Source organism: Salmo salar, chromosome 01 (assembly GCF_965601325.2).
Source record: "Salmo salar chromosome 01, fSalSal1, whole genome shotgun sequence".
Classification (NCBI taxonomy): Eukaryota; Metazoa; Chordata; class Actinopteri; order Salmoniformes; family Salmonidae; genus Salmo; species Salmo salar.
In genome coordinates this window covers 1409167-1435285 of record NC_138291.1, presented here as the reverse complement: position 1 = coordinate 1435285, position 26119 = coordinate 1409167, and the positions used below count along the sequence as shown (strand labels likewise).

The following is a 26119-nucleotide window of genomic DNA, read 5'->3' as shown; positions in this document are numbered from 1 at the left end:
GTCTCATCTCTCCTCCTTCCTCCCCCCCATCACAAACCTCTCATCTCTCCTCCTTCATCCCCCCCTTCACAAACCTCTCTCATCTCTCCTCCTTCCTCCCCCCTTCACAAACCTCTCATCTCTCCTCCTTCCTCCCCCCCATCACAAACCTCTCATCTCTCCTCCTTCGTCCTCCTTATTTCCCTCTATTTTCTATGGATCACTCAGATCAGATGCACTCTCTGTCAGAACGGGCCGACTTGAGTTCTAACGGCTCAGAACATTCAGAACATTCCTCCGTCATGTGATATATTAATGTGAACATTGTGAAGACTCCACTTCCTCCAATACCAACTGTCCTGATAGACACAACATCAGAACAGAGAATTAGGGTTTGCGTCCCAAATGTCACCCTATTCCCTATGTTAGTGCACTACTTTTGACTAGGGCCCATAGGACTCTCGTCAAAAGTAGTACACTATATAGGGAGTAGGGGGGCCATTTGGAACATTACCTTAAATTCCGTCTTCGAGCAACTTACCTTTTTACTTAAGTTATGATGTCACAGTTCACTTTGTTACCAGACACTCTGAGCACAACTACATAGGATGAGAATCGTTACACCTTTTACTATACTGTTTGATACTGTATGGTAATGTTTAGTAATGTTACAAACATCTGGTGAAGAACATTCTGTTGTCATGACATCATTTACAGGGCGAGAGGAGGAAAAAGAAGGTTAACGACAAAAATGGCACCCTATTCGCTATACCATCACCCATAGGGCTCTAATAGGGCACTTTGACCAGGACCCATAGGGCTCTAATAGGGCACTTTGACCAGGACCCATAGGGCTCTAATAGGGCTCTTTGACCAGGACCCATAGGGATCTAATAGGGCTCTCTGACCAGGACCCATAGGGCTCTAATAGGGCTCTTTGACCAGGACCCATAGGGTTCTAATAGGGCTCTTTGACCAGGACCCATAGGGCTCTAATTGGGCTCTTTGACCAGGACCCATAGGGCTCTAATAGGGCTCTTTGACCAGGACCCATAGGGCTCTAATAGGGCTCTAACCAGGACCCATAGGGCTCTAATTGGGCTCTGACCAGGACCCATAGGGCTCTAATAGGGCTCTCTGACCAGGACCCATAGGGCTCTAATAGGGCTCTTTGACCAGGACCCATAGGGCTCTCTGACCAGGACCCATAGGGCTCTAATAGGGCTCTGACCAGGACCCATAGGGCTCTAATAGGGCTCTTTGACCAGGACCCATAGGGCTCTAATAGGGCTCTTTGACCAGGACCCATAGGGCTCTAATAGGGCTCTTTGACCAGGACCCATAGGGCTCTAATAGGGCTCTTTGACCAGGACCCATAGGGCTCTAATTGGGCTCTGACCAGGACCCATAGGGCTCTGGTCTAAAGTAGTGCACTATATAGAGAATAGGGGGCCATTTGGAACTCTGGTTGGACTTGTACCTGGGAGGGATTCTCTCCGATAATGTAGATATTCAAATTAAAATGTTTAAGATGTTAAGAGAGAAGTACATTTATTTTAATATAAGTGGACTTCACCACACCAAAAATATAGCTATTATGTTCTGTCATTGTGGAGATCCTGGGGGAAGACCGATGACATGGATCTCACCATGTTCCATGTGTCAGTCTACCTTTCCTACGTCAGAGGGCTGCATCTCAATGATCTCTTGTACGTCCAGAAGTGTGCACTCGTTCACTACTCCCCACAGGGTCGGGTTGGTCTTGGGCTTGAGAAGGAGTTTCCATATATCTGTCCCTTTCCTTTAAAATCTACGAAGGGAAGTGTACAAGTGCACACTTCGGGAGGAAAGAGAGTTAATTGGGACACATTTTAAGAGTAAACATGTCCCATATCAGCCTACTTACCATATGGGACAAACAGAATAGACACTACATGACCAAAAGTATGTGGACACCTGGTTGTCGAACATCTCATTACAAAATCATGGGCATTAATATGGAGTTGGTCCCCCCTTTACTGCTATAACAGCCTCCACTCTTCTGGGAAGGCTTTCCACTAGATGTTGGAACATTGCTGCTATAACAGCCTCCACTCTTCAGGGAAGGCTTTCCACTAGATGTTGGAACATTGCTGCTATAACAGCCTCCACTCTTCTGGGAAGGCTTTCCACTAGATGTTGGAACATTGCTGTTATAACAGCCTCCTCTCTTCTGGGAAGGCTTTCCACTAGATGTTGGAACATTGCTGCGGGGACTTGATTCCATTCAGCCACAAGAGCATTAGTGAGGTCTGGCACTGATGTTGGGCGATTAGACCTGGCTCGCAGGCCTGATCTTAGGCATGTGTGCGGCTGCTCGGCCATGGAAACCCATTTCATGAAGCTCCCGGCGAACACTTCTTGTGCTGACGTTGTTTCCAGAGGCAGTGTGGAACTCGGTAGTGAGTGTTGCAACCGAGGACAGATCATTTTTAAGCGCTTCAGCACTCGGCGGTCCCGTTCTGTGTGGCCTACCACTTAACGGCTGAGCCGTTGTTGCTCCTAGACATTTCCACTTCACAATAACAGCACTTACAGTTGACCAGGGCAGCTCTAGAAGGGTGGAAATTTGACAAACTGACTTGTTGGAAAGGTGGCATCCTATGACGGTGCCACGTTGAAAATCACTGAGTTCTTCAGTACGGGCCATTCTACTGCCAATGTTTGTCTATGGAGATTGCATAGCTGTGTGCTCGATTTTATACACCTGTCAGCAACCAGTGTGGGTGAAATAGCTGAATCCACTAATTTGAAGGGGTGTCCACATATTTTTGTATATACAGTGCATTCGGAAAGAATTCAGACCCCTTGACTTTTTCTACATTTTATTCCAGCCTTATTCTAAAATGGATTAAATAAAAAATGTTCATCACATAATACCCCATAATGACAAAGCGAAAACAGGTTTTTAGAAATGTTTACAAATGTATAATAAAAAAAAGAGAAATACCTTATTTATATAAGTATTCAGACCTTTTGCTATGAGACTAGAAATTGAGCTCAGGTGCATCCTGTCTCCATTGATCATCCTTGAGATGTTTCTACAACTTGATTGGAGTCCACCTGTGGTAAATTCAATTGATTAGACATGATTTGGAAAGGCACACACCTGTCTATAAAAGGTCCCACAGTTGACAGTACATGTCAGAGCGAAAACCAAGCCATGAGGTCGAAGGAATTGTCTGTAAAGCTCAGAGACAGGATTGTGTCGAGGCACAGATCTGGGGAAGGGTACCAAAAAATGTCTGCAGCGTTGAAGGTCCCCAAGAACACAGTGGCCTCCATCATTCTTAAATGGAAGAAGTTTGGAACCACCAAGACTCTTCCTAGAGCTGGCCGCCCGGCCAAACTGAGCTATCGGGGGAGAAGGGCCTTGGTCCGGGAGGTGACCAAGAACCCGATGGTCACTCTGACAGAGCTCCAGAGTTCCTCTGTGGAGATGGGAGAACCTTCCAGAAGGACAACCATCTCTGCAGCACTCCACCAATCAGACCTTTATGGTAGAGTGGCCAGACAGAAGCCACTCCTCAGTAAAAGGCACATGACAGCTCCCCATCCAACCTGACAGAGCTTTAGAGGAACTGCAGAGAAGAATGGGAGAAACTCCCCAAATACAGGTGTGCCAAACTTGTAGCGTCATACCCAAGAAGACTTGAGTCTGTAATCGCTACCAACGGTGCTTCAACAAAGTACTGGGTAAAGGGTCTGAATACTTACCTTTTTTTTTATATACATTTGCAAAAATGTGTAAAAACCAGTTTTTGCTTCGTCATTATGGCGTATTGTGTGTAGATTGATGAGGGGGAAAAAACGATTTAATACATTTTAGAATAAGGCTGTAACAAAATGTGTAAAAAGTCAAGGGGTCTGAATACTTTCAGAATGTACTGCATAGTGTACCTTTCACAGGGAACCACTGCCCACATGGGACAAACAGAACAGGATTTCTTTAAAAAAAAGCCATGCTATAATTTTAAATATTGACTCTAGTGACATAGGTTTGATGAACGGATGTTATCATGTGATATTGACTCTAGTGATGAGAGACAGGGGTTTGATGAACGGATGTTATCATGTGACCCAACCTGAACCTTCCTCATAGCTCAGGTCCTGGGCTCAGGTCCAGAGAGGGTGGCAAAAAACTCAGGAAAATTTCCCCAAATTCCTAGGTTTTCCAGAAATTCTGGTTGGAGGATTTTTGGATTCCTGGCTTATTCCCTTCTGATTCCAACAATCTTCCACCTGGGATTTTTGGAAAACATTGGAATTTTGTGAGAAAATACCAGAATATTGTAACCCTAGTCAAGTCCAGAGTAAACCAGTTAAACCCTGTCCTGGAAGCTTCAGTCTCCCATCACTTGTTGACCACAGCACAATTCTGTTGCCCTGGTCTTTTCCGATTGGTTTGTTATGTGATTAAAAAAGGCAGTGAATCAGTCAGGAGGTGTTCTGATGTTCTTCTGCACTGAGACAGAGATCACTGACTAACCTGCTTCCTGTTCCTCCCCTCTCTGGGGGAAATTGGTTCCTGTCTCGTTTGATTGGAGGATCTCATGTGTCACTCCAAGTCCCTGCCAATAAAGATGCCAGATAACACTGTAGAGTGGAGTGTACTTCCTCTAGTTTCTCTGTGGGGGGGGTGTTGCAGAAAGCTGGATCAATAAGTTAACTGTTAAAAAAAAAAATGTAAAAGTGAATAAAGCGTAGATCTTCCGCGATCCAGATTGAATCTAATCTAATTGAATCTAATATACAAATTTAGTTTTTCTTAGTCAACCTGAAAATCAAGAGATGTGTCTTACTGTTTTATCAAAGTTAGCTGGACAACTTAATGTTCCTGCTCTCTGGAAAACTGGTTTCTCCAAGGTGGAGTGAGGTTGTCAGCATCATGATGAAGATGTCTCTGGATTGTAGGCTGGGGAGACTGGGGATTGTAGGCTGGGGAGACTGGGGATTGTAGGCTAGGGAGACTGGGGATTGTAGGCTAGGGAGACTGGGGATTGTAGGCTAGGGAGACTGGGGATTGTAGGCTGGGGAGACTGGGGATTGTAGGCTGGGGAGACTGGGGATTGTAGGCTGGGGAGACTGGGGATTGTAGGCTGGGGAGACTGGGGATTGTAGGCTGGGGAGACTGGGGATTGTAGGCTGGGGAGACTGGGGATTGTAGGCTAGGGAGACTGGGGATTGTAGGCTAGGGAGACTGGGGATTGTAGGCTAGGGAGACTGGGGATTGTGGGCTAGGGAGACTGGGGATTGTAGGCTAGGGAGACTGGGGATTGTGGGCTAGGGAGACTGGGGATTGTGGGCTAGGGAGACTGGGGATTGTAGGCTAGGGAGACTGGGGATTGTAGGCTGGGGAGACTGGGAATTGTAGGCTAGGGAGACTGGGGATTGTGGGCTAGGGAGACTGGGGATTGTAAACTGGGGAGACTGGGGATTGTAGGCTGGGGAGACTGGGGATTGTAGGCTAGGGAGACTGGGGATTGTAGGCTGGGGAGACTGGGGATTGTAGGCTAGGGAGACTGGGGATTGTAGGCTAGGGAGACTGGGGATTGTGGGCTAGGGAGACTGGGGATTGTAGGCTAGGGAGACTGGGGATTGTAGGCTGGGGAGACTGGGGATTGTAGGCTAGGGAGACTGGGGATTGTAGGCTAGGGAGACTGGGGATTGTGGGCTAGGGAGACTGGGGATTGTAGGCTAGGGAGACTGGGGATTGTAGGCTGGGGAGACTGGGAATTGTAGGCTAGGGAGACTGGGGATTGTAGGCTTGGGAGACTGGGGATTGTAGGCTAGGGAGACTGGGGATTGTAGGCTGGGGAGACTGGGAATTGTAGGCTAGGGAGACTGGGGATTGTAGGCTTGGGAGACTGGGGATTGTAGGCTAGGGAGACTGGGGATTGTAGGCTAGGGAGACTGGGGATTGTAGGCTAGGGAGACTGGGGATTGTAGGCTAGGGAGACGGGATTGTAGGCTAGGGAGACTGGGGATTGTAGACTGGGGATTGAATACTGAATACAACAGGTGTAGTAGACCTTACAGTGAAATGCTGAATACAACAGGTGTAGACCTCACAGTGAAATGCTGAATACAACAGGTGTAGTAGACCTTACAGTGAAATGCTGAATACAACAGGTGTAGACCTCACAGTGAAATGCTGAATACAACAGGTGTAGTAGACCTCACAGTGAAATGCTGAATACAACAGGTGTAGTAGACCTTACAGTGAAATGCTGAATACAACAGGTGTAGACCTCACAGTGAAATGCTGAATACAAAAGGTGTAGTAGACCTTACAGTGAAATGCTGAATACAACAGGTGTAGACCTTACAGTGAAATGCTGAATACAACAGGTGTAGTAGACCTCACAGTGAAATGCTGAATACAACAGGTGTAGTAGACCTCACAGTGAAATGCTGAATACAAAAGGTGTAGTAGACCTTACAGTGAAATGCTGAATACAACAGGTGTAGTAGACCTTACAGTGAAATGCTGAATACAACAGGTGTAGTAGACCTCACAGTGAAATGCTGAATACTACAGGTGTAGTAGACCTCACAGTGAAATGCTGAATACAACAGGTGTAGTAGACCTCACAGTGAAATGCTGAATACTACAGGTGTAGTAGACCTCTACAGTGAAATGCTGAATACAACAGGTGTAGTAGACCTCACAGTGAAATGCTGAATACAACAGGTGTAGTAGACCTCACAGTGAAATGCTGAATACAACAGGTGTAGTAGACCTCACAGTGAAATGCTGAATACAACAGGCTGCCAGTCACATTAATTGTACTAACAAAGCTAGGCTACTGTTGATAGCTAGCGATATGGTGGTATTTAAGCTGAGGTTAATGAATAAATGCAAGCAGATATTGATTAGCTAGGTAGCTAGCTAGCTAACATTACCTAGCTAACGTTAGCATTCTTGTACAAAGTCCAGAAGTTAGTCTCTGTAGCTAGCTAACAACAGTCAGCTGAAAGCTAGCTAGCTAATGAACAGACAAATAAAGGTACTGTAGCTAGCCAATGAATGTGGTTTTATTTTTTTATACCAGTCATACGAGAGCAAACGTTGGCTAGGTCACTAACCAACAAGCGAGGAAAGCTACCTAGCTATATATTTTTTTTGTCATCCTGGGCAGCGGTGCAAAGTACTTAAGTAAAAACACTTTAAAGCACTACTTAAGTAGTTTTGTGTGGTATCTGTACTTTACTATTTATATTTCTGACAACTTTTACTTTAACTTCACCACATTCCTACAGAAAATAATATAATTTTTACTCCATACATTTTCCCTGACACCCAAAAGTACTCGTTACATTTTGAATGCTTAGCAGGAAAGGAAAATGGTCCAATTCAGTCACTTATCAAGAAAACTTACTGCCTCTGATCTGAGGGACTTACTAAACACAAATGCTTCATTTGTTAATGATGTGAGTGTTGGAGTGTGCCCCTGGCTATCAGTAAATTACATTTGAATTTTAAATGATTTATACTTTTACTTTTGATACTTAAGTATATTTTAGCAATTACATTTACTTTTTGATACTTCAGTATATTTAATACCAAATACTTTTACTCAAGTAGTATTTTAGTGGGTGACTTCAACTTAGTCATTTTCTATTAAGGTATCTTTACTTTTACTCAAGTATGACATTTGGGTACTTTTCCCATGAAATGATTAATTAATTCAAGATTTATAAAAAAGTCTGTCAGAAAAATAATGGTCCAAACCACGTCAACACCATATATGTTTTAAAAGTAACCAACGATTTACTCTGAGAATTTAACATGTTTAGAGTGAATGAAATGTCATCACAGACATGATCAAAAAGTGGTCACTGCTCATTATACAACGGGTGGGTCTAATCCTGAATGCTGATTGGTTAAAAGCGCATTCCAGCCGGTGTCTATTCCACAAGTTACCACCGGTTAAATCTATGACGTTAAAATGCCTATTTACTCTGTTCCATCTGACTGTGCAATACACTGTCTCATCAGCCCAGCCAGGCAATTTATAAACTTGATCTCCACTATAAAAAGCATCTAGACATTATCTCCCATTTCCTTTAGACTAACAATTAGTTTTCAACAGCGGAGATTTGTATAAACCTTGCTGTCTGTCTCTCGGACATTTGTAACATTGTTTCAATATTCAAATTGGATCTCCAGCTGTCCCGTAGTAATGAACATGTCGGGAGTCGGGACGAGAGACAAGCAGGCAGCGTTCCTCAGCCAGTGGAAATCATGAATCAGCAGCATTTGTATGTATATATACAAAGAACTATCAATAGAAAACAGGTAAACGAAACAAAGTGCAACTAGTTTGCAGTCTTTACAGCTTCAGTTTGATGACTGTTATTTCTGTTGTTGGCTAGTTCCTCTGAACAACATTGTCCTGACGAGAGAGCACATTTTCTACGTCGGGTGAAATCACTAGCTCATTAGCTCATTGTTATGGATGTAATCCAAATAAATGTCACTAGAAAACAACTTGAACAAACACAAATGCAGCTACTGTTGTTATTCTGCCTGCACTTTTTGACGTGACTAAGTTAGCCATAGTTGGCTAGCTAGCAACAGATAACTGCCAGCCAGTATGGAACATTTAGAATGAACGATTAGATAGATACAGAACAAAAAGACGACCATCTCTGGCAACCGGACCAGCCGGCTTGGGTAGCAACCCTAGATTTGTGTCGGGACTATATCTTGTGGAAGGATTAAATAGTTTGAATAAATTCATACAAATTTAACTTACAGAAACTTTTACCCCATTTTCGCACCAATTTCTTGATATCCAATTGGAAGTTAAGAGTCTTGTCTCATCGCTGCAACTCCCGTACGGACTCGGGAGAGGCGAAGGTCGAAGAGCCGTGCGTCCTCAGAAACACGACCCTGCCAAGACACACTGCTTCTTGACACACTGCCCACTTAACCCGGAAGCCAGCCACATACCAATGTGTCGGAGGAAATACCGTCCAACTGATGACCCAAGTTAGCTTGCAGGCGCCCGGCCCGGCACAAGGAGTCGCAAGAGCACGATGAGAAGGAAATCCCGGCCGACCAAACACTCCCCCTAGCCCGGATGAGGCTGGGCAAATTGTGCTCCACTTCATGGGTCTCCCAGTCACGGCCGGGTCCAGCAAAATTAAGGCAGTTAATACAATTATAAAAACATTACAATACATTCAGACTGTATGCCCTCAGGCCCCTACTCCACCACTACTACATATATACAGTACGAAATCCATGTGTATGTATAGTGTGTATGCTATCGTGTGTGTGTGTGTGTGTGTGTGTGTGTGTGTGTGTGTGTGTGTGTGCCTATGTTTGTGTCTCTTCACAGTCCCCGCTGTTCCATAAGGTGTATTTTTAATGTTTTTTAAAAATCTAATTTTATGCTGCATCAGTTACCTGATGTGGAATAGAGTTCCATGTAGTCATGGCTCTATGTAGTACTGTGCTCCTCCCATAGTCTGTTCTGGACTTGGGGACTGTGAAGAGACCTCTGGTGGCATGTCTTGTGGGGTATGCATGAGTGTCTAACCCTAACAAACAGCTCAGTGAATTCTACATGTCAATACTTCTCACAAATACAAGCAGTGATGAAGTCAATCTCTCCTTCACTTTGAGCCAGGAGAGATTGACATGCATATTATTAATATTAGCTCTCTGTGTACATCCAAGGGCCAGCAGTGCTGCCCTGTTCTGAACCAATTGCACATTTCCTAAGTCCTTTTTTGTGGCACCTGACCACACGACTGAACAGTAGTCAAGATGTGACAAAACTAGGGACTGTAGGACCTGCCTTGTTGATAGTGTTGTTAAGAAGGTAGAAACTAGGGCCTGTAGGACCTGCCTTGTTGATAGTGTTGTTAAGAAGGTAGAAACTAGGGCCTGTAGGACCTGCCTTGTTGATAGTGTTGTTAAGAAGGTAGAAACTAGGGCCTGTAGGACCTGCCTTGTTGATAGTGTTGTTAAGAAGGTAGAAACTAGGGCCTGTAGGACCTGCCTTGTTGATAGTGTTGTTAAGAAGGTAGAAACTAGGGCCTGTAGGACCTGTCTTGTTGATAGTGTTGTTAAGAAGGTAGAAACTAGGGCCTGTAGGACCTGCCTTGTTGATAGTGTTGTTAAGAAGGTAGAAACTAGGGCCTGTAGGACCTGCCTTGTTGATAGTGTTGTTAAGAATGTAGAAACTAGGGCCTGTAGGACCTGCCTTGTTGAAAGTGTTGTTAAGAAGGCAGAGAAGCACTTTATTATGGACAGACTTCTCCCCATCTTAGCTACTGTTGTATCAATATGTTTTGACCATGACAGTTTACAATCCAGGGTAACTCCAGGGCAGTTTTGTGACACCGTCTGGGATCGAACCCAGATCTGTAGTGACGCCTCAGCACTGCGATGCAGTGCCTTAGACAGCTGCACCACTCGGGAGGCCTCCGCATAAAGTTTTTAATGAAAATATATGTAAATCATTATTTGTACAACACATTGTTGGTAAGCCGTTGTCTAAAAGTGATAATTCCTTTGAAGCTGGTGTTTGGAAGATAACAACAACCCGTGTCAATATATCCTATAATATATCAATTAAAGTTCAATTTAACTCTGTTCAATATATCCTATAATATATCAATTAAAGTTCAATTTAACTCTGTTCAATATAATCCTATAATATATCAATTAAAGTTAAATATAACTCTGTTCAATATATCCTATAATATATCAATTATCACTTAAATATAACTCTGTTCAATATATCCTATAATATATCAATTATCACTTAAATATAACTCTGTTCAATATATCCTATAATATATCAATTATCACTTAAATATAACTCTGTTCAATATAATCCTATAATATATCAATTATCACTTAAATATAACTCTGTTCAATATAATCCTATAATATATCAATTATCACTTAAATATAACTCTGTTCAATATAATCCTATAATATATCAATTATCACTTAAATATAACTCTGTTCAATATATCCTATAATATATCAATTAAAGTTAAATTTAACTCTGTTCAATATATCCTATAACATATCAATTAAAGTTAAATTTAACTCTGTTCAATATATCCTATAATATATCAATTATCACTTAAATATAACTCTGTTCAATATATCCTATAATATATCAATTATCACTTAAATTTAATTCTGTTCAATATATCCTATAATATATCAATTATCACTTAAATATAACTCTGTTCAATATATCCTATAATATATCAATTATCACTTAAATATAACTCTGTTCAATATAATCCTATAATATATCAATTATCACTTAAATATAACTCTGTTCAATATAATCCTATAATATATCAATTATCACTTAAATATAACTCTGTTCAATATAATCCTATAATATATCAATTATCACTTAAATATAACTCTGTTCAATATATCCTATAATATATCAATTAAAGTTAAATTTAACTCTGTTCAATATATCCTATAATATATCAATTATCACTTAAATATAACTCTGTTCAATATATCCTATAATATATCAATTATCACTTAAATTTAATTCTGTTCAATATATCCTATAATATATCAATTATCGCTTAAATATAACTCTGTTCAATATATCCTATAATATATCAATTATCACTTAAATATAACTCTGTTCAATATATCCTAAAATATATCAATTATCACTTAAATATAACTCTGTTCAATATATCCTATAATATATCAATTAAAGTTAAATTTAACTCTGTTCAATATATCCTATAATATATCAATTATCACTTAAATATAACTCTGTTCAATATATCCTATAATATATAAATTAAAGTTAAATTTAACTCTGTTCAATATATCCTATAATATATCAATTATCACTTAAATATAACTCTGTTCAATATATCCTATAATATATCAATTATCACTTAAATATAACTCTGTTCAATATATCCTATAATATATCAATTATCACTTAAATATAACTCTGTTCAATATATCCTATAATATATCAATTAAAGTTAAATTTAACTCTGTTCAATATATCCTATAATATATCAATTATCACTTAAATATAACTCTGTTCAATATATCCTATAATATATCAATTAAAGTTAAATTTAACTCTGTTCAATATATCCTATAATATATCAATTATCACTTAAATATAACTCTGTTCAATATATCCTATAATATATCAATTATCACTTAAATTTAATTCTGTTCAATATATCCTATAATATATCAATTATCGCTTAAATATAACTCTGTTCAATATATCCTATAATATATCAATTATCACTTAAATATAACTCTGTTCAATATATCCTATAATATATCAATTATCACTTAAATATAACTCTGTTCAATATATCCTATAATATATCAATTAAAGTTAAATTTAACTCTGTTCAATATATCCTATAATATATCAATTATCACTTAAATATAACTCTGTTCAATATATCCTATAATATATCAATTATCACTTAAATTTAACTCTGTTCAATATATCCTATAATATATCAATTATCGCTTAAATATAACTCTGATCAATATATCCTATAATATATCAATTATCACTTAAATATAACTCTGTTCAATATATCCTATAATATATCAATTATCACTTAAATTTAACTCTGTTCAATATATCCTATAATATATCAATTATCGCTTAAATATAACTCTGTTCAATATATCCTATAATATATCAATTATCACTTAAATATAACTCTGTTCAATATATCCTATAATATATCAATTAAAGTTAAATTTAACTCTGTGATCAGCGGCAGAACGGCGACAACTTGGAACGTCAACTGACTAGCTAAATAGTGGAGTGAAAACATTTTAATAAATGTAATCCACAAAATACAAATTAAACAGGGACTAAATATACACTACCGTTCAAAAGTTTGGGGTCACTCAGAAATGTCCTTGTTTTTGAAAGAAAAGCACATTTTTTTGTCCATTAAAATAACATCAAATGGATCAGAAATACAGTGTAGACATTGTTAATGTTGTAAATGACTATTGTAGCTGGAAACGGTAGATTTTTAATGGAATATCTACACAGGGGTACAGAGGCCCATTATCAGCAACCATCACTCCTGTGTTCCAATGGCACGTTGTGTTAGCTAATCCAAGTTTATCATTTTAAAAGGCTAATTGATCATTAGAAAACCCTTATGCAATTATGTTAGCATAGCTGAAAACTGTTGTTCTGATTAAAGAAACAATAAAACTGTCCTTCTTTAGACTAGTTGAGTATCTGGAGAATCAGCATTTGTGGGTTCGATTACAGGCTCAAAATGGCCAGAAACAAATAACTTTCTTCTGAAACTCGTCAGTCTATTATTGATCTGAAAAATGAAGCCTATTCCATGTGAGAAATTGCCAAGAAACTGAAGATCTCGTACAACGCTGTGTACTACTCCCTTCACAGAACAGAGCAAACTGGCTCTAACCAGAATAGAAAGAGGAATGGGAGGCCCCGGTGCACAACTGAACAAGAGGACAAGTACATTAGAGTGTCTAGTTTGAGAAACAGATGCCTCACAAGTCCTCAACTAGCAGCTTCATTAAATAGTACCCACAAAACACCAGTTTCAACGTCAACAGTGAAGAGGCGACTCCGGGATGCTGGCCTTCTAGGCAGAGTTCCTCTGTCCAGTGTCCGTGTTCTTTTGCCCATCTTAATCTTTTATTTTTATTGGCCAGTCTGAGATATGGCTTTTTCCTGACTCCCAGTCCCTGCTGATGAAAAACATCCCCACAGCATGATGCTGCCACCACCATGCTTCACTATATGGATGGAACCAGGTTCAGGCCAAAGAGTTCAATCTTGGTTTCATCAGACCAGAGAATCTTGTTTCTGATGGTCAGAGTTCTTTAGGTGCCTCTTGGCAAACTCCAAGCGGGCTGTCAAGTGCCTTTTACTGAGGAGTGGCTTCCGTCTGGCCACTCTACCATAAAGGCCTGATTAGTGGAGTGGTGCAGAAACGGTTATCCTTCTGGAAGGTTCTCCTATCTCCATAGAGGATCTCTGGAGCTCTGTCAGAGTGACCATCGGGTTCTTGGTCACCTCCCTGACCCAGGCCCTTCTCCCCTGATTGCTCAGTTTGGCCGGGCGGTCAGTTCTAGGAAGAGTCTTGGTGGTTCCAAACTTCTTACATTTAAGAATGATGGAGGCCACTGTGTTCTTGGGGACCTTCAATGCTGCAGACATGTTTTGGTACCCTTCCCCAGATTTATGCCTCGACACAATCCTGTCTCAGAGCTCTACGGACAATTCCTTCGACCTCATGGCTTGGTTTTTGCTCTGACATGCACTGTCAACTGTGGGACCTTATATAAACAGGTGTGTGCCTTTCCAAATCATGTCCAATCAATTGAATTTACCACAGGTGGACTCCAATAAAGTTGTAGAAACATCTCAAGGACGATCAATGGAAACAGGATTCACCTGAGCTCAATTTAGAGTCTCATAGCAAAAGGGTCTGAATACTTATGTAAATAAGGAATTTCAGTTTATTTTTTTATAAATTTACAAAAAATTCTAAAAACCTGTTTTCGCTCTGTTATTATGTGGTGTTATGTGTAGATTGATTAAAAAAATATATATATATTTAATCCATTTTAGAATTAGGTTGTAACTTAACAAACAAAATGTGTTAAAAGTCACTGGATCTGAATACTTCCTGAATGCACTGTAGATCATTTGGCTGTATGTATTTCTTGATATAGACCTATTGTAAATGTGTATTATTGTTGCGTCACCGTCGTTATTCAGCAAATAAAATACAAGCACAAACGCATCCTTAAGCTACGTATTATTTTAAACAGAGGCTACTGAACCGACTATTGATCAGCACAGCCACGATAAAACAGGACCATGTTAGAAACACACGTGTTCTCTGAGCTTATGTCAATATTAGACAGGTAAGCTAACCGTTACAGAAATCAGGGATGGAGACGAGCTTTCTCTGAGCTACTGTGTCCCAAGACATCACCACCTGCTGTTACCTACTGACCAACAAAGGGATGTTGTTCGGATGTTTTGCTAAAATACAGGTTTAAGGAAATAAAAGGCACCACATTTATACGAGACAAAACAGCTCAGTCAAGCCTTGCAAAGCTTGAATAAGGTAGTGTGATGGGATAATGTGGTGTGTGAAGAATCCAATACTTTACCTTGTATGTGGTACAAAAATCACTTTATTGTGGAAACACTTCCTCTAAGAGTATGAATGAGGCTGTTTGAGAAGGTTTGAATCCTTAGCAACCTGTATACACATAGTTTGGTGTACAAGACCAACATAGTTACTGTAGCAGGTCAAAGCTGTGTGATGAAAAACCTTGGTATAGCATGGGTGGAATAGGCGTTGTGGTGCTGTAAAACCTAGGTATAGCATGGGTGGAATAGGCGTTGTGGTGCTGTAAAACCTTGGTATAGCATGGGTGGAATAGGCGTTGTGGTGCTGTAAAACCTTGGTATAGCATGGGTGGAATAGGCGTTGTGGTGCTGTAAAACCTTGGTATAGCATGGGTGGAATAGGCGTTGTGGTGCTGTAAAACCTTGGTATAGCATGGGTGGAATAGGCGTTGTGGTGCTCATGTGAATTTCCTTTTTTTTTAATCTTCTTCGGCTTCAGACCAATGCCTGTTCTCACTTAAAAACACAGCTTTAGTTTCTAACACAGCAGTAAAAGATAGACAACAACAGGTGAATTTTACCATTTAATTATAAAACATTTGTCATTATTTTATTTACATTTGTAATTACAAGATCATCACTTAGCCAGTCATCACTTAGCCAGTCATCACTTAGCCAGTCATCACTTAGCCAGTCATCACTTAGCCACTTAGCCAGTCATCACTTAGCCACTTAGCCAGTCATCACTTAGCCAGTCATCACTTAGCCACTTAGCCAGTCATCACTTAGCCACTTAGCCAGTCATCACTTAGCCACTTAGCCAGTCATCACTTAGCCAGTCATCACTTAGCCACTTAGCTAGTCATCACTTAGCTAGTCATCACTTAGCCACTTAGCTAGTCATCACTTAGCCAGTCATCACTTAGCCAGTAGTCCTCAGTTTCAACATAGTTTAATCGCTTTTCTAGCATAGCTTTTTTTTTCTGCTGAACATCATTTGCCGCCTTACATAGAAAATATTACATTACTGTACTTTAAAAGCCTCAGGAGTTTGATTTTCAAAACCAAATCAACAAATATATCATTCACAATATTTTGTCATTATTTAAAAAAAAAAAAAAACAGCATTGCTGCTAAATTATACATATTAACAAACTACTTCCTCAAGTATCTACAATGCCAATTTACAAAGAGAGAGAGAGAGAGAGGGAGGAGAAAGGGAGAGATAAAAACAGAAAAGTATGAGGAATTTGAGGCTTTGTTGGATACCAGGGTATGTATGTTCCTTGGGGGTTGTTCTCTGTTAACTGGGACCAGTTCCTTGGGGGTTGTTCTCTGTTAACTGGGACCAGTTCCTTGGGGGTTGTTCTCTGTTAACTGGGACCAGTTCCTTGGGGGTTGTTCTCTGTTAACTGGGACCAGTTCCTTGGGGGTTGTTCTCTGTTAACTGGGACCAGTTCCTTGGGGGTTGTTCTCTGTTAACTGGGACCAGTTCCTTGGGGGTTGTTCTCTGTTAACTGGGACCAGTTCCTTGGGGGTTGTTCTCTGTTAACTGGGACCAGTTCCTTGGGGGTTGTTCTCTGTTAACTGGGACCAGTTCCTTGGGGGTTGTTCTCTGTTAACTGGGACCAGTTCCTTGGGGGTTGTTCTCTGTTAACTGGGACCAGTTCCTTGGGGGTTGTTCTCTGTTAACTGGGACCAGTTCCTTGGGGGTTGTTCTCTGTTAACTGGGACCAGTTCCTTGGGGGTTGTTCTCTGTTAACTGGGACCAGTTCCTTGGGGGTTGTTCTCTGTTAACTGGGACCAGTTCCTTGGGGGTTGTTCTCTGTTAACTGGGACCAGTTCCTTGGGGGTTGTTCTCTGTTAACTGGGACCAGTTCCTTGGGGGTTGTTCTCTGTTAACTGGGACCAGTTCCTTGGGGGTTGTTCTCTGTTAACTGGGACCAGTTCCTTGGGGGTTGTTCTCTGTTAACTGGGACCAGTTCCTTGGGGGTTGTTCTCTGTTAACTGGGACCAGTTCCTTGGGGGTTGTTCTCTGTTAACTGGGACCAGTTCCTTGGGGGTTGTTCTCTGTTAACTGGGACCAGTTCCTTGGGGGTTGTTCTCTGTTAACTGGGACCAGTTCCTTGGGGGTTGTTCTCTGTTAACTGGGACCAGTTCCTTGGGGGTTGTTCTCTGTTAACTGGGACCAGTTCCTTGGGGGTTGTTCTCTGTTAACTGGGACCAGTTCCTTGGGGGTTGTTCTCTGTTAACTGGGACCAGTTCCTTGGGGGTTGTTCTCTGTTAACTGGGACCAGTTCCTTGGGGGTTGTTCTCTGTTAACTGGGACCAGTTCCTTGGGGGTTGTTCTCTGTTAACTGGGACCAGTTCCTTGGGGGTTGTGTGATGACATGACAGAATAGGAGGGGCAAGCAGGGGTTTGGTCACCTGTTGGACAGATTTTAAAAGGTGTCACCAGGCAAGGGGCATGATGTAATGAGGAGGAGAGTAGAGGACAGGGTACAGGGTACAGGGACCCCCCCCAGGTAGAGGACAGGGTACAGGGACCCCCCCAGGTAGAGGACAGGGTACAGGGTACAGGGACCCCCCCAGGTAGAGGACAGGGGACTGGTTGAACATACTGGACCCCCCCAGGTAGAGGACAGGGGACTGGTTGAACATACTGGACCCCCCCAGGTAGAGGACAGGGTACAGGGACCCCCCCAGGTAGAGGACAGGGTACAGGGTACAGGGACCCCCCCAGGTAGAGGACAGGGTACAGGGTACAGGGACCCCCCCAGGTAGAGGACAGGGTACTGGTTGAACATACTGGACCCCCCCAGGTAGAGGACAGGGTACAGGGACCCCCCCAGGTAGAGGACAGGGGACTGGTTGAACATAGTGGACCCCCCCAGGTAGAGGACAGGGTACAGGGACCCCCCCAGGTAGAGGACAGGGTACAGGGTACAGGGACCCCCCCAGGTAGAGGACAGGGGACTGGTTGAACATACTGGACCCCCCCAGGTAGAGGACAGGGTACAGGGACCCCCCCAGGTAGAGGACAGGGTACAGGGTACAGGGACCCCCCCAGGTAGAGGACAGGGGACTGGTTGAACATAGTGGACCCCCCCAGGTAGAGGACAGGGTACAGGGACCCCCCCAGGTAGAGGACAGGTTACAGGGTACAGGGACCCCCCCAGGTAGAGGACAGGGTACAGGGACCCCCCCAGGTAGAGGACAGGGTACAGGGACCCCCCCAGGTAGAGGACAGGTTACAGGGTACAGGGACCCCCCCAGGTAGAGGACAGGGTACAGGGACCCCCCCAGGTAGAGGACAGGGTACAGGGTACAGGGACCCCCCCAGGTAGAGGACAGGGGACTGGTTGAACATAGTGGACCCCCCCAGGTAGAGGACAGGGTACAGGGACCCCCCCAGGTAGAGGACAGGTTACAGGGTACAGGGACCCCCCCAGGTAGAGGACAGGGTACAGGGACCCCCCCAGGTAGAGGACAGGGGACTGGTTGAACATACTGGACCCCCCCAGGTAGAGGACAGGGTACAGGGTACTGGGACCCCCTGCCAGCATCTCTATCTGTAGAGGGATTCACTGTATGAGGTCACAGAAAAACTCATCCCATAATACAGGTCACAGAGAAACTCATCCCATAATACAGGTCACAGAGACACTCATCCCATAATGCAGTTCACAGGCACACTCATCCCATAATGCAGTTCAGAGACACTCATCCTATAATACAGGTCACAGAGACACTCATCCCATAATACAGGTCACAGAGACACTCATCCCATAATACAGGTCACAGAGAAACTCATCCCATAATGCAGTTCACAGGCACACTCATCCCATAATACAGTTCACAGGCACACTCATCCCATAATACAGTTCACAGAGAAACTCTTCCCATAATACAGTTCACAGGCACACTCATCCCATAATACAGGTCACAGAGAAACTCATCCCATAATACAGGTCACAGAGACACTCATCCCATAATACAGGTCACAGAGAAACTCATCCCATAATGCAGTTCACAGGCACACTCATCCCATAATGCAGTTCACAGAGAAACTCATCCCATAATACAGTTCACAGAGAAACTCATCCCATAATACAGGTCACAGAGACACTCATCCCATAATACAGTTCACAGAGAAACTCATCCCATAATGCAGTTCACAGGCACACTCATCCCATAATGCAGTTCACAGAGAAACTCATCCCATAATACAGTTCACAGAGAAACTCATCCCATAATACAGGTCACAGAGACACTCATCCCATAATACAGTTCACAGAGAAACTCATCCCATAATGCAGTTCACAGGCACACTCATCCCATAATGCAGTTCACAGAGAAACTCATCCCATAATACAGTTCACAGAGAAACTCATCCCATAATACAGGTCACAGAGACACTCATCCCATAATACAGTTCACAGAGAAACTCATCCCATAATGCAGTTCACAGGCACACTCATCCCATAATGCAGTTCACAGAGACACTCATCCCATAATACAGTTCACAGAGAAACTCATCCCATAATACAGGTCACAGAGACACTCATCCCATAATACAGGTCACAGAGACACTCATCCCATAATACAGGTCGCCTTTGACAACAGTTTCTCTTGCCATAGGCCTACATTCATTTACAGAGAACAATCTTTTCCCCTTTGTGTGATTATTACAAAAATGTAATGAAATGGAAATGTCCCCCAGCCTGTCTGTCCCAGCGAGGTATAGAGGGACATTTACTGCTGCTGCTGCTGTGAAGACGGGAGGAGAAGAGAGGACGTTTACACTGCCTTCACAATCCACGGGTCAAATATCGCCCCGAGCCCTACCAATGTATTGCTTCAGAAGCCAGATGGGTTGGAGGTTGTTAAATACTAGGCTGAAGATGCCCAGGTTAGGACAAGAGGATTCTAAGATCCCATAATCCTTTGGCATAAATGCGGAAGAATTCTAAACAATGAGACGAGCAACGCGAGCGAAAATGACGGGGAATGTATCTTCGATTTAGAAGACTGGAGGCTACAGGCTCTCACAGGCGAGGAGGCTACAGGCTCTCACAGGCGAGGAGACTACAGGCTCTCACAGGAGAGGAGGCTACAGGCTCTCACAGGCGAGGAGGCTACAGGCTCTCACAGGCGAGGAGGCTACAGGCTCTCACAGGAGAGGAGGCTACAGGCTCTCACAGGCGAGGAGGCTACAGGCTCTCACAGGCGAGGAGGCTACAGGCTCTCACAGGAGAGGAGGCGAGGAGGCTACAGGCTCTCACAGGCGAGGAGGCTATAGGCTCTCACAGGAGATGAGGCTACAGGCTCTCACAGGCGAGGAGGCTACAGGCTCTCACAGGAGAGGAGGCTACAGGCTCTCACAGGCGAGGAGGCTACAGGCTCTCACAGGCGAGGAGGCTACAGGCTCTCGGAGGAGAGGAGGCTACAGGCTCTCGGAGGAGAGGAAGCTACAGGCTCTCACAGGCGAGGAGGCTACAGGCTCTCACAGGCGAGGAGGCTACAGGCTCTCACAGGCGAGGAGGCTACAGGCTTTCACAGGAGAGGAGGCTGGAGGCTACAGGCTCTCAGGGGAGGCTGGAGGCTACAGGCTCTCAGGGGATGCTGGAGGCTACAGGCTCTCAGGGGATGCTGGAGGCTACAGGCTCTCAGGGGATGCTGGAGGCTACAGGCTTTCACAGGAGAGGAGGCTGGAGGCTACAGGCTCTCAGGGGATGCTGGAGGCTACAGGCTCTCACAGGAGAGAAGGCTGGAGGCTACAGGCTCTCACAGGAGAGAAGGCTGGAGGCTACAGGCTCTCACAGGAGAGAAGGCTGGAGGCTACAGGGGAGAGGAGGCTACAGGCTCTCAGAGGAGAGAAGGCTGGAGGCTACAGGCTCTCAGAGGAGACTACACAGGAAGGTGTTTTCCTGTTTGAGGCTTTGTTATAACTGTCTCTTTGTTAGATCCTCAGACAGGAGATCTCTGTTAGGAGAGAGAGACATGGAGATGACTATCAACTATACAGCCTGACTGGCTCCACGAGGACTTCCAGGCTAAGAGGGGAGGCAGACCGCTGGGGCTATTGAGGTGTGTTTTGGATATTAACAGAGGGGAAAACTGAGCTCCTGTACAGGAATGAAACCAGCGCAGCCCAGTGGCTTTAACCTTACAGGGTTGTGGTTGGTAGTTCCTGTTAAAACTATACAATCAGACTGAGGTTTCCCAGCTTAACAGAGGAGGCTGGAGTATTCAGGGGTGTCGGTGAGTCCGGACATCAACAGAAGAAACACAAGAGGGGAAGAAAACATGGACTAGCCTTGTCCCAGATCTATTCGGCACGTCAAGGACCCACAGGAGTTGGTAAGACAGCGTAAACAGATCAGGGACTGAATAAAGGACAGTCATAAGACCCTGTTCTAAACTAGTGAGATACATAGAACATTATACCTGTTCTCTCTAACAGCTCTGTCTGGATGTGTTGCTGCATTTAAGTGTTTAAAATTATATATATATATATTTAACATTTATTTAACTAGGCAAGTCAGTTATATACAAATTCTTATTTACAATGACAGCCTACCAGGGAACAGTGGGTTAACTGCTTTGTTCAGGGGCGTAATGACAGATTTTTACCTTGTCAGCTCAGGGATTCGATCTTGGAACGTTTTGGTTACTGGCCCAACGCTCCAACCACTAGGCTACCTAATACTATGCTAACTATTTAAAGGTGTAGTTAGCATAAACATAACCACATGTAACATGGATTTACATTAGATTACTCATCAAAAGTCCCAATGTAAAGTTATCTATTACTGGAGTTATTACAGAAAACCCATCAGAATTCCCAACAATGCCCAAGTCATGTCCGAAAATGTTTTTCCGGGTGTGATGTATAATATAGAGGACCCATCAAGCCAGCCTATTCCCTATAATGTAAACTCAAACATAATATAACTTCAAATGTACAATTAAACCAAATCGTCATGACTAATGGTTTCAATTGAATTTTCAGCCAACTTACAAGTAAATACTAAGAATTTATTGTTACAAATCAACTTGCAACGTTGCTAGCTAACTATCCCGACCAGATCACCGACCATTTCGAATCCCATCGTACCTTCTCCGCTGTGCAATCTGGTTTCAGAGCTGGTCATGGGTGCACCTCAGCCATGCTCAAGGTCCTAAACGACATCATAACCGCCATCGATAAAAGACAGTCCTGTGCAGCCGTATTCATCGACCTGGCCAAGGCTTTCAACTCTGTCAATCACCGCATTCTTATCAGCAGACTCAACAGCCTTGGCTTCTCAAATGATTGCCTCGCCTGGTTCACCAACTACTTCTCAGATAGAGTTCAGTGTGTCAAATCAGAGGGCCTGTTGTCCGGACCTTTGGCAGTCTCTATGGGGGTGCCACAGGGTTCAATTCTCGGGCCGACTCTCTTCTCTGTGTACATCAATGATGTCGCTCTTGCTGCTGGTGATTCTCTGATCCACCTCTACGCAGACAACACCATTCTGTATACTTCTGGCCCTTCTTTGGACACTGTGTTAACAAACCTCCAAACGACCTTCAATGCCATACAACTCTCCTTCTGAGGCCTCCAACAGCTCTTAAACTCAAGTAAAACTAAATGCATGCTCTTCAACCGATCACTGCCCGCCCATCTAGTATCACTACTCTGGACGGTTCTGACTTAGAATATGTGGACAACTACAAATACCTAGGTGTCTGGTTAGACTGTAAACTCTCCTTCCAAACTCACATTAAACATCTCCAATCCAAAATTAAATCTAGAATCGGCGTCCTATTTCGCAACAAAGCCTCCTTCACTCATGCTGCCAAACATACCCTCGTAAAACTGACCATCCTACCGATCCTCGACTTCGGTGATGTTATTTACAAAATAGCCTCCAACACTCTACTCAGCAAATTGGATGCAGTCTATCACAGTGCCATCCGTTTTGTCACCAAAGCCACATATACTACCCACCACTGTGACCTGTATGCTCTCGTTGGCTGGCCCTCGCTACATATTCGTCGCCAAACCCACTGGCTCCAGGTCATCTATAAGTTATTGCAAGGTAAAGCCCCGCCTTATCTCAGCTCACTGGTCACCATAGCAGCACCCACATGTAGCACGCGCTCCAGCAGGTATATCTCACTGGTCATCCCCAAAGCCAACTCCTCCTTTGGCCACCTTTCCTTCCAGTTCTCTGCTGCCAATGACCGGAACGAACTGCAAAAATCTCTGAAGCTGGAGACTCTTATCTCCCTCACTAGCTTTAAGCACCAGCTGTCAGAGCAGCTTACAGATCATTATACCTGTACATTGCTCATCTGTAAATAGCCCACCCTACTACCTCATCCCCATATTGTTATTATTTTTTCTTCTCCTTTGCACCCCAGTATCTCTACTTGCACATTCATCTTCTGCACATCTATCACTCCAGTGTTTAATTGCTATATTGTAATTACTTTGCCACTACAGCCTATTTATTGCCTTACCTCCCTAATCTTACCTCATTTGCACACACTGTATATAGACTTTTTTCTACTGTATTATTGACTGTCTGCTTGTTTATTCCATGTGTAACTCTGTGTTGTTGTTTGTGTCGCCCTGCTTTGCTTTATCTTGACCAGGTCTCAGTTGTAAATGAGAACTTGTTCTCAACTAGCCTAGCTGGTTAAATAAAGGTGAAATAAAAAAATATATATAAAAAAAATCCTGCTAACGTTAGCCCTACCAGTCTACTAACGTTAGCCCTACCAGTGTGCTAACGTTAGCCTACCAGTGTGCTAACGTTAGCCTACCAGTGTGCTAACGGTAGCCCTACCAGTCTGCTAACGTTAGCCCTACCAGTCTGCTAACGTTAGCCCTACCAGTCTGCTAACGTTAGCCCTACCGTTCTGCTAACGTTAGCCCTACCGTTCTGCTAACGGTAGCCCTACTATTCTGCTAACGGTAGCCCTACTATTCTGCTAACGGTAGCCCTACTATTCTGCTAACGTTAGCCCTACTATTCTGCTAACGTTAGCCCTACTATTCTGCTAACGTTAGCCCTACTATTCTGCTAACGTTAGCCCTACTATTCTGCTAACGTTAGCCCTACTATTCTGCTAACGGTAGCCCTACTATTCTGCTAACGGTAGCCCTACTATTCTGCTAACGGTAGCCCTACTATTCTGCTAACGTTAGCCCTACTATTCTGCTAACGGTAGCCCTACTATTCTGCTAACGTTAGCCCTACTATTCTGCTAACGGTAGCCCTACTATTCTGCTAACGTTAGCCCTACTATTCTGCTAACGTTAGCCCTACTATTCTGCTAACGTTAGCCCTACTATTCTGCTAATGGTAGCCCTACTATTCTGCTAACGGTAGCCCTACTATTCTGCTAACGGTAGCCCTACTATTCTGCTAACGTTAGCCCTACTATTCTGCTAACGTTAGCCCTACTAGTCCGCTAATGTTACGTTAGCCCTGAATGAGTCAGCCAGTTACTATCAACACCTAGCTTACAGCTACATTAAAGTAAACAACAGGCTGTTATACAGAGAGCTGGGGACTAACTAGCCTGAGTGCCACATCTGTTTGTGCTCTTGCCAACTCCATTGCTGTCATTGTCAAGACAGACAAACAGACTGGCACTCAGGCTGGGGACTAACTGATATGACTGGTGAGGTGTAGAAACAAACTAAATGTGATAGCTATCTGGTAGTAGAAAGCATACCAGGTAGAATGACTGGTAGTTTAGCAGACAGACAGCATACCAGGTAGAATGACTGGTAGTTTAGCAGACAGACAGCATACCAGGTAGAATGACTGGTAGTTTAGCAGACAGACAGCATACCAGGTAGAATGACTGGTAGTTTAGCAGACAGACAGTATACCTGGTAGAATGACTGGTAGTTGATCAGACAGTCTCTAGCAGACAGACAGACAGCATACCAGGTAGAATGACTGGTAGTTGATCAGACAGTAGACAGTGATCAAGCTTCTCCTTTACTCTGATCAGGTGGTAGAGGACTAATACATGTCTTTCTTTCTCTCCCCTTAAGTTCCACATGTCTGTCAGCCAGGTGTGGTTCCCCAGGTGCAGCAGGTGTCCCGTTGGGAAGCTGCAGGGTGTGACTGTCCATCAAACATCCCTCTCCCGCTCCCCTCCTCCTCTCAGCAGGTACGCAGCTCCCCCCAGGAAACCCCCTACCTCTCTCTCCCTCCCTCCCTCCCTCCCTCCAGTCCGGGGGGTGTGGTCTCTGGGGCAGGGGGAGGGGTTAGGGTGGAGCAGGGGTGGGGTCCAGGACCGTGGCAGGGGGGCGTGGTCAGATACAGGTGGAGGGCTGTGCAGAGGCGTGCTTCCTGTTCCTCAGACCACCTGACTTCTCCTTGTAACCAAGACACATCTGCTGAGACACATCCACGAGGGCCGAGGCCACCGTTAGCCCTACACAGAGAGAGGAAGTGATGTATTAGTAACAGGAAGTGATGTATTAGTTTGTCACTAAACAGTATGGGCCTTAGGATACAGTGGTGAATTCAGGGGATTGTTGCGATTTAAACAAATAGAATATGATGTATTAATAGAACTATTCATCAAGCCACTCTGGGCTTTGAAAGTCTAATTATATAGATTCATATCTGATTAGTGTGTATTATATAGAGAAACATACAGTCTATTAACATAGTTCTACGTCAGAGTGTTTAGATAACCAGTCTATTAACATAGTTCTACGTCAGTGTTTAGATAACCAGTCTATTAACATAGTTCTACGTCAGTGTTTAGATAACCAGTCTATTAACATAGTTCTACGTCAGAGTGTTTAGATAACCAGTCTATTAACATAGTTCTACGTCAGAGTGTTTAGATAATCATACAGTCTATTAACATAGTTCTACGTCAGAGTGTTTAGATAAACATACATTCTATTAACATAGTTCTACGTCAGAGTGTTT

The 26119-nt window shown here is 43.3% G+C and overlaps 1 protein-coding gene across 4 annotated transcripts in view; it reads right to left on the bottom strand.

The window, feature by feature from the left end:
• Positions 1-15732: 15732 nt before the first annotated feature.
• The window catches only part of LOC106610160 (attractin), a 200869-nt gene continuing 190482 nt past the window's right edge, over positions 15733-26119 (bottom strand). For all 4 annotated transcript variants that reach the window (XM_045704524.2, XM_045704555.2, XM_045704577.2 and 1 more), the window contains exon 29: positions 15733-25610. In XM_045704524.2, coding sequence (XP_045560480.1) covers positions 25489-25610 — 122 coding nt within the window. In that variant the 3' untranslated portion in view covers positions 15733-25488. The remainder of the gene's footprint in view (positions 25611-26119) is intronic.